The sequence below is a fragment of the Pagrus pagrus genome (assembly GCF_965226575.1).
Source record: "Pagrus pagrus genome assembly, chromosome: 23".
In the NCBI taxonomy this organism is placed as follows: Eukaryota; Metazoa; Chordata; class Actinopteri; order Spariformes; family Sparidae; genus Pagrus; species Pagrus pagrus.
In genome coordinates, this window is record NC_140205.1 from 800,986 (window position 1) to 814,652 (window position 13,667).

Sequence of the window (13,667 nt, forward strand, 5' to 3'; positions counted from 1 at the left end):
TTACGTCCAGCTGTGGTCACCAAAGGTCCTTTCGAGGTACTTGTACTTCACATGAATACTTTGATTAATACTACTTTCTCCCTCTATGATGAGGTTGTAAACACGATGTGTCCAGGTGCAGGTGACATGTTGAAGTCAGTGGTGATGTTTAATTACCCTCACGAGGAGTGTTTGCCAGCGCAGGCCGGTGGCTGCAGTGAGAGGACAGAGCTGAGGGGGCAGTAGAGAGCAGAGCGCCCTGCAGTCCGCCGCAGGAGGGGAAGAAGAAGAAGAAGGAGAGCAGCAGTAGAAGAAGAAGCAGCCCATGTGAGCAGCAGCAGCATGTCTCCACCGGGAGGGAAGATCAACAGACCCAAAACTGTAAGAAACTGATTTATATCAAACATGTGGATGAAAACACAGAACAGGAAGAAGAGAAGAAGAAGAGAAGCTCTAACGTCCGGCTGTGACCGTTACTGTCCCGGAAATAACAACTAATACAGAGCCGGACAGTTAGCAGCTAGCATGGAGAGCTAACGTCAACACTGCGGCTCTACGAGCGAGCTCACCTGTTTATTATTTACTGATTTATGTATTATTTAAAACTTTCAGATAGTTTACTGCCTCCTCGTGTTGTAAAAGTACTGTAGTACTGTCAGCTTCATGGAGTAAAAGTACAGCAGTACTGTCAGCTTCATGTGGTAAAAGTACTGCAGTACTGTCAGCTTCATGTAGTAAAAGTACTGCAGTACTGTCAGCTTCATGTGGTAAAAGTACAGCAGTACTGTCAGCTTCATGTAGTAAAAGTACTGCAGTACTGTCAGCTTCATGTGGTAAAAGTACTGCAGTACTGTCAGCTTCATGTAGTAAAAGTACAGCAGTACTGTCAGCTTCATGTAGTAAAAGTACTGCAGTACTGTCAGCTTCATGTAGTAAAAGTACTGCAGTACTGTCAGCTTCATGTAGTAAAAGTACAGCAGTACTGTCAGCTTCATGTAGTACAAGTACTACAGTACTGTCAGCTTCATGCAGTAACAGTAGTAACAGATGTTAGCAGTGGCTCTCAGCTCTGTGTCCGTCCATCACAGCTGCTGTTGAGACTCTGAGGTGAATCTGTCTGAAACATGAATCTGTCTGTCTCCTCATCTCGTCTCCTCATCTCGTCTCATCTTGTGGTCATGCTGCAGGAGCTCGGTAAGAAGCTTTTCAAGCGGCGGCGGGTTCTGAGCAGAGAGAAGAGGAAGAGACATCAGATAGTGGGCGCTGTGGTCGACCAGGGTCTCATCACCGTCCATCACCTGAAGAAGAGAAAGTGAGTGACGAGTCCTGTCGGGACACGACGACACTCGGTGTCGACACAACGTTAGCATGAAGGAACGGGAGCGTCAGAGCAGCACGGTTAGCATTTTGTCTGACTTTGTGTTTTAGGTCGAGCCCGCGAGCGAACATCACTCTGTCTGGGAAGAAGAAGAGGAAGCTGCTCAAACAGCTGCAGCACATGCAGCAGGAGAAGGCCGGGATGGAAGGTAGAGCTTCACCATCAATAATCACTTATTGATCCAGGATCAATAACCAGTTATTGATCCACAGCCTCAGTTTGGTTTAAAGAAGCAGCTGTGACAAACTTTGTGTTTGCAGACTGTGACGCCTCGCTGTCCGTCAGTCATTCTAACTCTGTTTCCTCTGTCGTCGTCCTCAGCTGAAGAGGCAGCAGCACCACCGAAGAAGAAACAGGACTCGTCGTCTGCTCCGACCAAGAAGAAGAAGAAGAGAGCAGCTGGAGCGCAGGGTGATGTCGAGATGGCAGACATCGAATGACTCTGAAACACGGTCGAGTGTTTTCTGTTGTGTTGGTTCGTGTCAGAGGAACGTTTGTCTGTTTGTGTCGGGCACAAAGACTCATACAGGACGCTGTGGACGACTGTAGGACAGACAGAGACGCTCGTTAAAGGATAACTACCGTTTTTTACAACCTGGACCTTATTTCTAGCAAAATATACGGTCATTTACTCACCCAGAGAACTTTGGTGTCATTTGGAGTCGTTCGGACGAAATTAGATCCAGCGTAGCGCCGATATATCCATATAATGCGAGTGACGGGGCATCGACACACAGCCTCTATGAGCATTATCTGCCACGAAACTAGTTCATTTCACCAATATTTTGTTACGATACGCTCGTGCTGTTCCCCTCTGAGTCCGGGCTCGTCTGTTGTCAACATCCGGGGTCTGTAGGTTGATCTACTACCTCTGACCTGGAAGATGTCGTCTCTGAGCTGCGCGCACCCGCGACAGCCGGCTTGTTTACCTGTAGCTGCTGCTGCTAGTTTGACCCCGGATGTTGATAACGGACGAGCCCGGACTCAGAGGGGAACAGCACGAGCGTATCATGACAAAATATTGGTGACATGAACTAGTTTCGTGGCAGATAATGCTCATAGAGGCTGTGTGTCGCTGCCCCGTCACTCGCATTATATGGATATATCGGCGCTACGCTGGATCTAATTTCGTCCGAACGACTCCAAATGACACCAAAGTTATCTGGGTGAGTAAATGACCGTATATTTTGCTAGAAATAAGGTCCAGGTTGTAAAAAACGGTAGTTATCCTTTAAGTCAGAATCATCAGTTCTAACATCCGGTCATGACAGATTTGTGATCTGTGACGACCTGTTTGTTGACGGAAAGATGATTTTTGATGTAATAAACCTGTTGAGTTCGACTTTCCTTCTCATCTGTCGGTCGTACTGTTTGGTCACTCCTGACGTTATAATATTATTTCATTATATTATTTTTGAACCTCGTCCTGTCCGTCTGTCTGTCGCAGGTCCTTTGAATAAATGAATGAATGTAGCTGCAGCTCGTTCATCAGCTGATTCACCTCCTGATGATCTTTATTTCATCAATGTTACAATAAAAAGTCCATAATTTTACTAAAACATCAAGTCTGCTGTTATTCTCTTCTCCTCTTGTCAGTTTACTGTTTACAGTTTGATTATTATTATACTCTCGACTCGTCACCTTCAGAATCTCACTTTTTATTTATTATTCTTAATATTCAGTTTTTGGGAGTTAAACGTGTTAAAAAACGTTTTCTGTGTTTGTGAACATTTTAATATTCAGACGTTTCACAAAGTGAATTCTGAGGAAAAATCTCATTTCATCTATTTTAATATTTCATAATTTTGACGTCAATTTTACTTTAATTCTTGTCGTTAGTGAGCTTCCGTACTTTTTATACGTGTTTTGTTTTATTAAGTAAATTAATAGAAAAAACCTTGAAAATCTCAAAATCTTCATTCTGAATATTTCTTTATTTTTTTATCATGTTTACTTCATTTTGACTCATTTTCTTGTCCTGTCCTCCATGTTTCCTGCAGTCTGTGTGTCTCCTGTCCTCCATGTCTCCTGTCCTCCATGTTTCCTGCAGTCTGTGTGTCTCCTGTCCTCCATGTCTCATGTCCTCCATGTCTCCTGCAGTCTGTGTCTCCTGTCCTCCATGTTTCCTGTCCTCCATGTTTCCTGCAGTCTGTGTGTCTCCTGTCCTCCATGTCTCATGTCCTCCATGTCTCCTGCAGTCTGTGTCTCCTGTCCTCCATGTCTCCTGTCCTCCATGTCTCCTGCATGTTGGTGTTCAGCCTCTTTAATAATTCATGATTCTTTAATAGAAACTGGTTTTATTGAATATCGTCGCTTCTTAAATGACATAAAGCAGATTCTTGCTGTGTGGCAGATGTTTTGGACCGAGCCTGCTGGTGCTGGTGCTGATGACACTGACATGTTTTGGGATGCAGCCCCCCCCCTCCCCCTCCAGAGGACAAAGACTAAAATGGGTCAGGCTGCTGAGAGGAGCAGATCCTCCGCACCAGCCATCATGTAATATGGTTCATCATCCTGGAGACAGAACCAGACGCTGTGACGGGTCCATCTCTTCTCTCAGCTGCTCAACATGACGCCGACAGGATCCATTTCATCCTCCGGGACCAGCGGCCGCTTCTTCCCGAACATCTAGCGGAGAGAGCCGCGGTCGGACCGGGGAGGATTAGTGAATCGTGCCGCCAGCAGCAGCTTCTCTTCAACATGTCCTCTCGGGTCGGCTGGAGCTTCTTGTTCGCTCACTGGGACTGAACTGGTTCGAGTGGGTCGCTCTCAGCCTCCAGTCACACACCGACTCATCACACCGACCGACCGGCCGCCGGAGGGACGATGGACGCGGCTCCGAGTTAATCCGTGTCCTCGGTGAAGATAAAGGTAGGACCGTGAGGACGGATCCACCTGGATCCCAGCAGCGGCTCCGTGTCCCGGTTCAGGCTCCGGTCTGTGCGAACATCAGCACCATTAGAACCGGCGCAGCGACGTGTTCGCGCGGCAGCTGGTGCGCGAACAGTTACACAAAGAGCCCGTTAGCTTCTGTTGTGAGGCTCGGTGTTATCTGTTAGCGCTGTTAGCTCTGTTAGCGCTGTTAGCCCTGTTAGCTCTGTTAGCGCTGTTAGCCCTGTTAGCTCAGTTAGCGCTGTAGTCGGCAAGCTAGCTCAGTGTTCAGTGCGTACCGACCCACGCGAAGCGGGTTCGACCGACGCTTTCGCCCAAAGAAGTTCGCGTTCGCCACAAGCAGCTAGCTAGCTAACGAAGCAGCATCGTTAAAGTAAAGAGACCAGCTGCTTTGAATTCTGACTCGATCCAGTTGGAAGCTGGTTCTGATGCCCGTCCTCTCCTCGTGCTCACGTCTCTGGACAAGAACCGCTCCGCACGAGCGCGAATTCCTTCGCTCAGTTCCAGTTCTCGGCCGAACGGGGGCGACTTCGCCGACCGAAGTCGCGTCGCCTGAGGCAGGAGTCCAGCTGTGTGACGTCATCAGATGTTTAGTTACTGAAGAAATTTTTAAAATCTTCAGTCAGTGAAAGAGTTCATCAGGAACAGGTTAAAGGTGAGTCTCATTCAGCTCGTCACAGACTGACAGGACGGGTCGGGTCAGTTTGTGATTATTTGAGAATGAGACTCAAAAATCTACTTTTCTCTCAGTGGGCACTTTTTAATGGACGCTGTCGTCACATGTTCGTAGCGTGTGAGATGATTGAAGATGAACTGTGTTCTGTGTGAACTCAGCAGGTAGAGCTGCACGCAGGTGGAGCTGAGGCCACGCCCCTTCCGTCCTCATGGGACCTCGTTACATAAAACCGTTGTAGGACAGTGGGTGTATTGATCCGGCCACTCACAATGACTTCACTTGATGTTTATTCTGCCACATATGTTAATTTCACTGCTCATCGATACATCCCGTCCCAATAATCCCTCACTCACTTTGAGTATTCACCGTCTTTATTATCACAGACTGACCGGATGATTTTTGGGCGGACGTCTACGGTGGCTGACGGGTTCAAATCACAGCAGTCGGGCTGATCCGTCCCAGAACATTATGAACGACGTGAACTGTTGAGAAAGTCGATAAATGAATGAATCGACTGTCTCAACAGTTCACGTCGTCATAAAGTTCCAGTCATGTTGGATGTTACGACGCGTCACCATGAAGCTGGTTCCGGTCGTGCTGCTGTGTTTTGCAGCCGTCGGCCTCCGTCGGGACTCGTCCTGCAGCGCTGACCCAGACGGACACGAGGACGTGAGAGCGAGCTCAGAGCTTCACACAGCACGAGGGACAGCGGGACAGGACCCACCTGTCCCTGGGCTCCTGTTGCTGCGTCATACCTTAACATAGAAAAGTGATTCAAAGTGTGGATGAGTCGTCAGTCGGGTCTTCACCGGGCTGCACGCTGGTGCTGACGGTCCGACGGTCGAGCGGTCGCAGGTTACGTCTCTGTGTGTCAGGTTTTAGAATGGGTGTGTATTGCGGAATGTTCAGCGCTCTAGAGTGGATGACATCATCGTTCGAGTGGAAAAGAGCGGGAAAGTCTCTGATTGGTCCCACGCTCACACTGCACACGTCATGTATCAGGTCAGGCGGACATTTTGTGCCGGTCGCAGGCGCGTCACTCAGACTCACACTTCTGGCTGAACAGGCGATGAGAGAACCGCCAACTCCCTCATAAGCTCCAATGTTGATGTGGACCCTGAAGTTCTGGAGTTCTGACCCGCTGTCGCTCCCTCACATCCACACGTTCAGCCTCTCCTGCCGCTCGTGACATAAAGATGATGAGTTTGGGGACACAGCAGGCGTCTGGCTACATTTCTTGAGAGAATTTGCTTTTTTTTCTCAGAACTTTAACTTTCACAACTCTGAACGTGTCGAACAAATCGGCGTCTCGTAATGTTCGTCTGTGGTTTGGATGTGAAGCTCCAGACACGGTCAAGGTGCAAACACACCTGGTGATAGTGGGTCTGATAGCAGCAGCTGTAAAGGAGATAGGTGAACTAAAGCCTCCCTGTCCCTCACAGGAGACGGGCTAAAGTCCTGCTGCGTGGACTGTGGACCCAGAGATCCACTGAGCATCTGATGGAGGACTGTTCACACCGTCGGCCCGGTGAGTCTCCGCTCCAAACACCACCATTATTATAACCACGTATTTCTCATTTTAATCTGAAAGCTGAAGACAAAAACGGTCCTGACTGACCTCGGTCACCTCAGCAGGGATCTAAATATGGAAGCTCCTGAAGGAGCAGCTGCCATTTTTAGATTCCTATTTTTACTGCAGGGATTGATTTTTCTAATTTAGCTCTCTTTGTTCTGCGGTTGTCAGCCGAGACAGATCTGGGACTCAGACAGAACAGAAGAAGTTCTGGTCTCGTACCCTGATGAGGGTTTGAACGCTCCACAAAGTGTTTCGTCTTTCTGTCGTCTGCTTTGGAAACTTGTAGAAACTCTCGTCACGATGATCTGCAGGAGGCGTTTCTTCTTCTCTCTGGAGATCTGTTCTCACACCAGTGAGGAATAATGACTTCCTCATTAACTCGGTTCTTAATCGGACTCAGTTTCCAGTTTGTTTCCTTCTCCACTCCGTCTCGTTTGTCTGGGCTCATTTTTTGTTTTCTGTAATTAATCACTGAGCGACTTTATTTCTGTCAGTCGACCGTCGGCTGCAAACATCTCAGCAGCTCTGTGTCATGTCAGAGTTGTCCTGATGACCCGTCTGCGTCAACATGGAAGTTAAATTACATCCAGGACTGAATATTCCTTTACATCCATCAGGAAGCAGCGATGTCACGATGCCGTGATGTCTGACTTCGATAAGACATCTCGAAAAATATCGATACTCGTTCGATGACACGGTGAAAAAATCATCACACCAGTCAGACGTAGAAACTTTAGATCACCGGCTGAGAGAAGAGAGAGCAGCTGTAGGACGGGTCCACAGGGTCCACAGGGTCCACAGGATCCACAGGGTCCACAGGATCCACAGGATCCACGTCTCAACGTTTTGATATTTTTGATAACACGAGTATGAAGGAGGAACCTGTGAGCTAACACGTTAGCCGCAGCTACTTCATCAGCTGAAATGTCAAATGTTAATTTTTATTATAAATAATGTTATTTGCTCTAACTCCAGCCACAGGAGACACTTTACTTCAGTTCAGCAACATTTCAATGAGTCTTTCGTACTTGTGATCACAGTTTAAAGGAACAGTTCACCCAAACAGTGAAATGCAGTCACACCTCGCCTCCCTCTTCCTGTTAGATGAGCTTAAATCCTCCTGTCTCCTGCTGCAGGACATTCGTGTGGATCTGTTCTCTCCTGCTGTGGACACTGAGCGCTTTCTGATCAGACTGTTGATCTGCTGCAGCCATGACTCCTTCAGCCTCCGCTCCACCCTCGTGGACGCTCGGGCTGCTTCTCGCCGCCGTGCTGCTGCTGATGACGTCACTTCCTGTGTCAGCCGTGGAACCGGAGACGTGTTTCTCCAGACAACACCAGAATGTTATCGTCAACGTCAGGCTGGCCTTAAACAGACAGGCGACGGCCATGGACGCCCGGGTGGTGCGGTCGGAGCGGGACTGTGTCCTCGCCTGCTGCTCAGAGGAGGTCAAACCAGGTGAGACAAACCAGGGTCATCAGGTCTGAGCTCAGGAGTCATAAACCTGACATCATGAAAACCTTCATCATGTCTAGCAGTGGACTGATGTGATGTAATGTCAGCTGTAGGGACGTGTTCTCAGCTACATGAATCTGCATCTGATCTGATGTCACTTCCTGCTCTGTATGAAACAAACCCGTCCATCACTGGGACAAACAGACTCCATGTTTCTACTCAAAGACAGAAAGTTTTAACTCAACAACTCTTAAATCACTACATTTCTTAAGGGAGTCTGGTGATGTTGTGGTTACTGGTTCAATGAAACAGACGGTGTGTTCACATACATACAATACTAATTTAAGGACGTGAAAAGAGATGAAGAAGTTTCTCTGATGTTCCTAAATGTCAGATCATCACTTAACTGAACGATAAAAACTCTAATATAGTCTCATAAAGTCTCGACGATGATTGGCTCCAAACACCCAAACGACAGTCCTGTTAGTTCGTCGAGGTACATTTTAGGATCCAGTCTAGACGGCTGCCTTTGAAAACACTGAAGTGAGACTCTGACAGGCTCGTTCTGTCTCACGCTGAGATGTGAGAGCTTTTTATTTCTAAGGACGTCGCACAGATATTTAAAAAAAACTCCAGATTTCTTCAGTAAAAACTTGGTCATGTTAAAATGAGTAAGATACTGTTAATTCAAAAGACCTGAACACTGTAGAGGAACCTAACAGAGGCCCTGTTCAGACCCGGTGTCGACATCCATCCTGAGTGACCCGATCACTCAGACCACATTCAGAGGAGGTCTGGACTCACATGAAGGAACACCTGCTCAACTGACTTCCTCTGACGAAGAAGAAGAAGAAACAACATGCAGAACAGGTTAACACCGTCTGTTTCAACTGATCCAACCACTGAACCAGTAACCACATCACCAGACTCCCTTAACAAATGTAGTGATTTTAAGAGTTGTTGAGTTAAAACAAACTTTATAAACTGTGTGAAACTCTGTCTCTGACTGATTCTGACTTATTTGTTCCTTCTTGTAAATTCAGCAAATGTTCTACATGAACTTCTTTCTGTCTTTGAGTAGAAACATGGCGTCTGTTTGTCTCAGTGATGGACGGGTTTGTTTCAGACAGAGCAGGAAGTGATGCATGTTAACATCAGATGTGCACTGACATTAGTATTTTCACTGTATAATAATCATGTGATTATACTCTGTGATTAATAAGGTGACGGTATCGTGACTCCATGTGTTTGTGTCTGAAGGTGCAAAGTGCAACATGGCTGTGTTCAACGCCAACAAGCACGCCGGAGAGGAGAACTGCTTCCTGTTCCACTGTCAGACGGAGCAGGACTGTCCTCTAACGAAGGCTCAGGACGGCATCAACACCTACGACATCTACAAAGGTAAACTGAGTAATCACATGTTAGGATAGAGCGTGAAAATAACATGTGAACATGAATTCTGGTGGTTGTTGTTGTTGTTGTTGTTGTGGTTGTGGTTGTACGTGATGACGTGTTGTCCTGTAACTGTTTTCATACTTTAATGTTTTATTTTAACAGCTGTGAGTTAACTGTGGTACAGCTGAGAAGCCGTGCACTGCTCCTGTCCAATACACACCTTCAATAAATAAATCAATTAATTAATATTGATTATCAGATGAGGCTGACTTCCTGCTGCCGGTAGGCGGCGCAGTGACTGTATCCTGATTGTCATGTAGAAGTGCTTTGATCAACATGTTATATTCTGCTGCCACCGGGGGGCGCGGTGGAGTTATAACAATTTGTTGTTTCATGGTGAATCATCGGCCTTCGCAAAGGCGTTTGGACCGACCCGTGGACATGTGAAGTGGGTCGGGTCAAAGCTGTTGGACGAGCTCGTTAAAGTCCAAAACGGCAGAAAAGAGCAGAAACATTCAAAATGGCTGACTTCCTGTTAGGTGGAGGTGATTGATGAAGTGATGCTTTGTTTACATTTCACTTTGTCTCCTTCCAGGTTTGATTCATCCAACCACCATCAGACCTGTCGCCATGACGACCACCACAGGACAAACCACCAGCACCAGCACCACCAGCACCACACCGGCCCCAACGACACCGCCCACCACCACCACTACAACCACCACCACACAAAGTACAACAACAACACCAACCACCACAACAACCACCACCTCTGCACCGACCACGACACCACCCACCACCGCCACCACCACCACACCGGCTCCCGCCACCACAACAGCTCCTCCACCCATCATCATCATCGCCACGATGCCTCCAGTAGCTCCAGAACCTCCCACCACCACCACCACCACCACCACATCCCCCTCCACCACCACCTCCACCTCCACAACTACAACAACAACAGCTGCGACCACCGCTGCCGTGAAAAAGCCAAACAAGACCCCCAGAAAGCAAAATAAAGCAACCAAGAAAGTAAGGCCTCATCCTGTCACCACCACCACCACCGCCTCCACCACCTCCACCTCCATCACCACCTCCACCGCCCAGCCAGCTCAGAGCTCCACGACATCACTTCCTGTTGTAACGGTCAACAAAGAGGCTGCACCAAGAACTACTGACAAACCACAGCCCGACACTGCTACAACCACGACTACAACTCCTCCTCCTCCACCCACAACCACCACCACAACCACCACCACTGCTTCTACCACCACCGCTCCTACCACCACCACCACCACCACCACCACTGCTCCTACCACCACCACCACCGCTCCTACCACCACCACCACCACCACCACCACCACTGCTCCTACCACCACCACCACCACAACCACCACCACCGCTCCTACCACCACTGCTCCTACCACCACCGCTCCTACCACCACCACCACCACCACCACCACCGCTCCTACCACTGCTCCTACCACCACCACCACTACTACCAGTCCTCCTCCTACCACCAGGACAACCACCACCACTGACCCGTCCACCACGAGGACGACTCCAGCAGCCAGTCTGGTCATCGTGCCCAAAGATGCCGTCCAGTCCGACCACGCCCTCCAGAACTCAAGCATCGGGCGGGGGAAGGCGGTTGCAGCACGGGGGGCCTTGAAGAGCGGCGTGGTGGCCTTCATGGTGCTCGGGCTTGCCGTGCTCACGCTCGCGTTGGCTGTCGGAGGCCGCAAGGCGATGGAGTCCTTCGACAGACGCCATTACACGAGACTGGAGCTGAACGACCTGCACTACGAGGTGTGAGGAGGAGACGGTCATGACGGAAGCTGTGAAGGACAATTAGCCAGACTGCAGATTCCTTCATTTTAGATCGTTAACGATCATTTGATGATGTTTTAATTTCAAAACGGCACAAAGTCACACAGTAATGCAACGCGTCCTTCACTACGTCAGAGAGAGAACACTCGATTCTGATTGGCCGAGGGGGATTGTATTATTTTGAAGTAACCACACAGCTGTCAGAGTTTATATCGTCCTGTTTATTAACTCTAAGATCTGAGAGAACGAGACGAGTGACAGACTCTTCATCTGCAGCGGTTTTAACATTCGTGGGTAAAATCCTCTTTTTGTTCTTCAGATAAAACCTGGTGGATTATTTAAAACAGGGCCAAACTTTATTTTCTCAACTAAATATTGGACAGAAAGCAAACACCTGCTGTGTTGTGTAGATGTTACCTGGTGCTCTACGGAAGCCCAGAGAGGCCAGTGAGAGAAAAACAGTCTGGTAAAGTATTTTCCACGTCTGATTTAAATCGTTTTCTCTCCTGTGTTTGTGACTGAAGAACAGCTGGACCAGATGTTTTACCTGGAGAATATGTTCAGGTTCCTTCATTTATTATCTCACCTGCCTCTCAGGGCGTCTGCAGCACGAGCATCTTAACCGACAGACGTCCGCGCTCAGATCATCAAATACATTAATCATTAGATTCAACAAAGGTTTTTTAAAGAGGACTTTACCTCGCACAAAAGCATAAACAGCAAATATAATAATAATCATAAAATTAAATATGTACTTAAAGGAGCACTGTGTAGTTTTGTAGAGGAAATTCAAAGTCAGAATTTAGATATTTGTAGTGGCCATTTGTCAGATAATCTAAATCAAACTTTAAATCAAACTTCACAAGAGCGACAGCTGCAGCGTGAAATGTACGCAGGAAAAACAAGTTCACCGTTCCTTTGGTTCAAAGAACGAAGAAGTCCTGTGTGTCTCTCTTGTTCTGGTTAAAAACCACAGGCCCACCCAGGTGCATCATGGTCCTACACCTGTCCTCCTGCCTGTATAACCTCGGGTGCCCAAATTCATAAATAAAACAAAAGACAAAACAAAATACTGATGAGACCAAACTGAGCATGCAAAAGAAGGAAATCAATAGACTAAACAAATAACCAGCAAAGAAACTGCTGTCAAACTCTAAATAAAGCAAACATCTACAGACTGCTCCTTTAGCTACAGACTGCTCCTTTAACTACAGACTGCTCCTTTAAACTACAGACTGCTCCTTTAACTACAGACTGCTCCTTTAATCTACAGACTGCTCCTTTAAACTACAGACTGCTCCTTTAACCTACAGGCTGCTCCTTTAACTACAGACTGCTCCTTTAACCTACAGGCTGCTCCTTTAACTACAGACTGCTCCTTTAACCTACAGACTGCTCCTTTAACTACAGACTGCTCCTTTAATCTACAGACTGCTCCTTTAACTACAGACTGCTCCTTTAACTACAGACTGCTCCTTTAATCTACAGACTGCTCCTTTAAACTACAGACTGCTCCTTTAACTACAGACTGCTCCTTTAATCTACAGACTGCTCCTTTAAACTACAGACTCCTCCTTTAACTACAGACTGCTCCTTTAACCTACAGACTGCTCCTTTAATCTACAGACTGCTCCTTTAAACTACAGACTGCTCCTTTAATCTACAGACTGCTCCTTTAAACTACAGACTGCTCCTTTAATCTACAGACTGCTCCTTTAAACTACAGACTGCTCCTTTAATCTACAGACTGCTCCTTTAATCTACAGACTGCTCCTTTAACTACAGACTGCTCCTTTAATCTACAGACTGCTCCTTTAATCTACAGACTGCTCCTTTAAACTACAGACTGCTCCTTTAACCTACAGACTGCTCCTTTAACTACAGACTGCTCCTTTAATCTACAGACTGCTCCTTTAATCTACAGACTGCTCCTTTAAACTACAGACTGCTCCTTTAATCTACAGACTGCTCCTTTAACTACAGACTGCTCCTTTAATCTACAGACTGCTCCTTTAATCTACAGACTGCTCCTTTAACTACAGACTCCTCCTTTAACTACAGACTGCTCCTTTAACCTACAGACTGCTCCTTTAACTACAGACTGCTCCTTTAACCTACAGACTGCTCCTTTAAACTACAGACTGCTCCTTTAACCTACAGACTGCTCCTTTAACTACAGACTGCTCCTTTAACCTACAGACTGCTCCTTTAACTACAGACTGCTCCTTTAACCTACAGACTGCTCCTTTAACTACAGACTGCTCCTTTAACTACAGACTGCTCCTTTAACTACAGACTGCTCCTTTAACTACAGACTGCTCCTTTAATCTACAGACTGCTCCTTTAAACTACAGACTCCTCCTTTAACTACAGACTGCTCCTTTAACCTACAGACTGCTCCTTTAACTACAGACTGCTCCTTTAAACTACAGACTGCTCCTTTAACTACAGACTGCTCCTTTAAACTACAGACTGCTCCTTTAAC

At 47.2% G+C, this 13,667-nt stretch overlaps 2 protein-coding genes across 4 annotated transcripts; both read left to right on the forward strand.

Annotated features, from left to right (window-relative positions):
* Window positions 1-242: 242 nt before the first annotated feature.
* Window positions 243-1,985, forward strand: c4h11orf98 (chromosome 4 C11orf98 homolog). The gene is made up of 4 exons (XM_084345720.1): window positions 243-360; window positions 1,167-1,291; window positions 1,408-1,505; window positions 1,679-1,985. The coding sequence occupies exons 1-4, from the start codon at window positions 322-324 to the stop codon at window positions 1,795-1,797; spliced, it is 381 nt and encodes a 126-aa protein (XP_084201846.1). The 5' UTR covers window positions 243-321; the 3' UTR covers window positions 1,798-1,985.
* A 1,299-nt stretch (window positions 1,986-3,284) lies between these two features.
* Window positions 3,285-12,422, forward strand: mansc1 (MANSC domain containing 1). 3 transcript variants are annotated; one of them, XM_084345175.1, is made up of 5 exons: window positions 3,285-4,904; window positions 6,368-6,453; window positions 7,638-7,960; window positions 9,218-9,358; window positions 9,948-12,422. In XM_084345175.1, the coding sequence occupies exons 3-5, from the start codon at window positions 7,714-7,716 to the stop codon at window positions 11,165-11,167; spliced, it is 1,608 nt and encodes a 535-aa protein (XP_084201301.1). In that variant the 5' UTR covers window positions 3,285-4,904; window positions 6,368-6,453; window positions 7,638-7,713; the 3' UTR covers window positions 11,168-12,422. The 3 variants fall into 3 exon arrangements, with proteins under 3 accessions (XP_084201301.1, XP_084201300.1, XP_084201302.1); XM_084345174.1 differs by having other exon boundaries at window positions 3,285-4,228; XM_084345176.1 differs by lacking the exon at window positions 6,368-6,453 and having other exon boundaries at window positions 3,285-4,228.
* The last annotated feature ends 1,245 nt before the right edge of the window (window positions 12,423-13,667 follow it).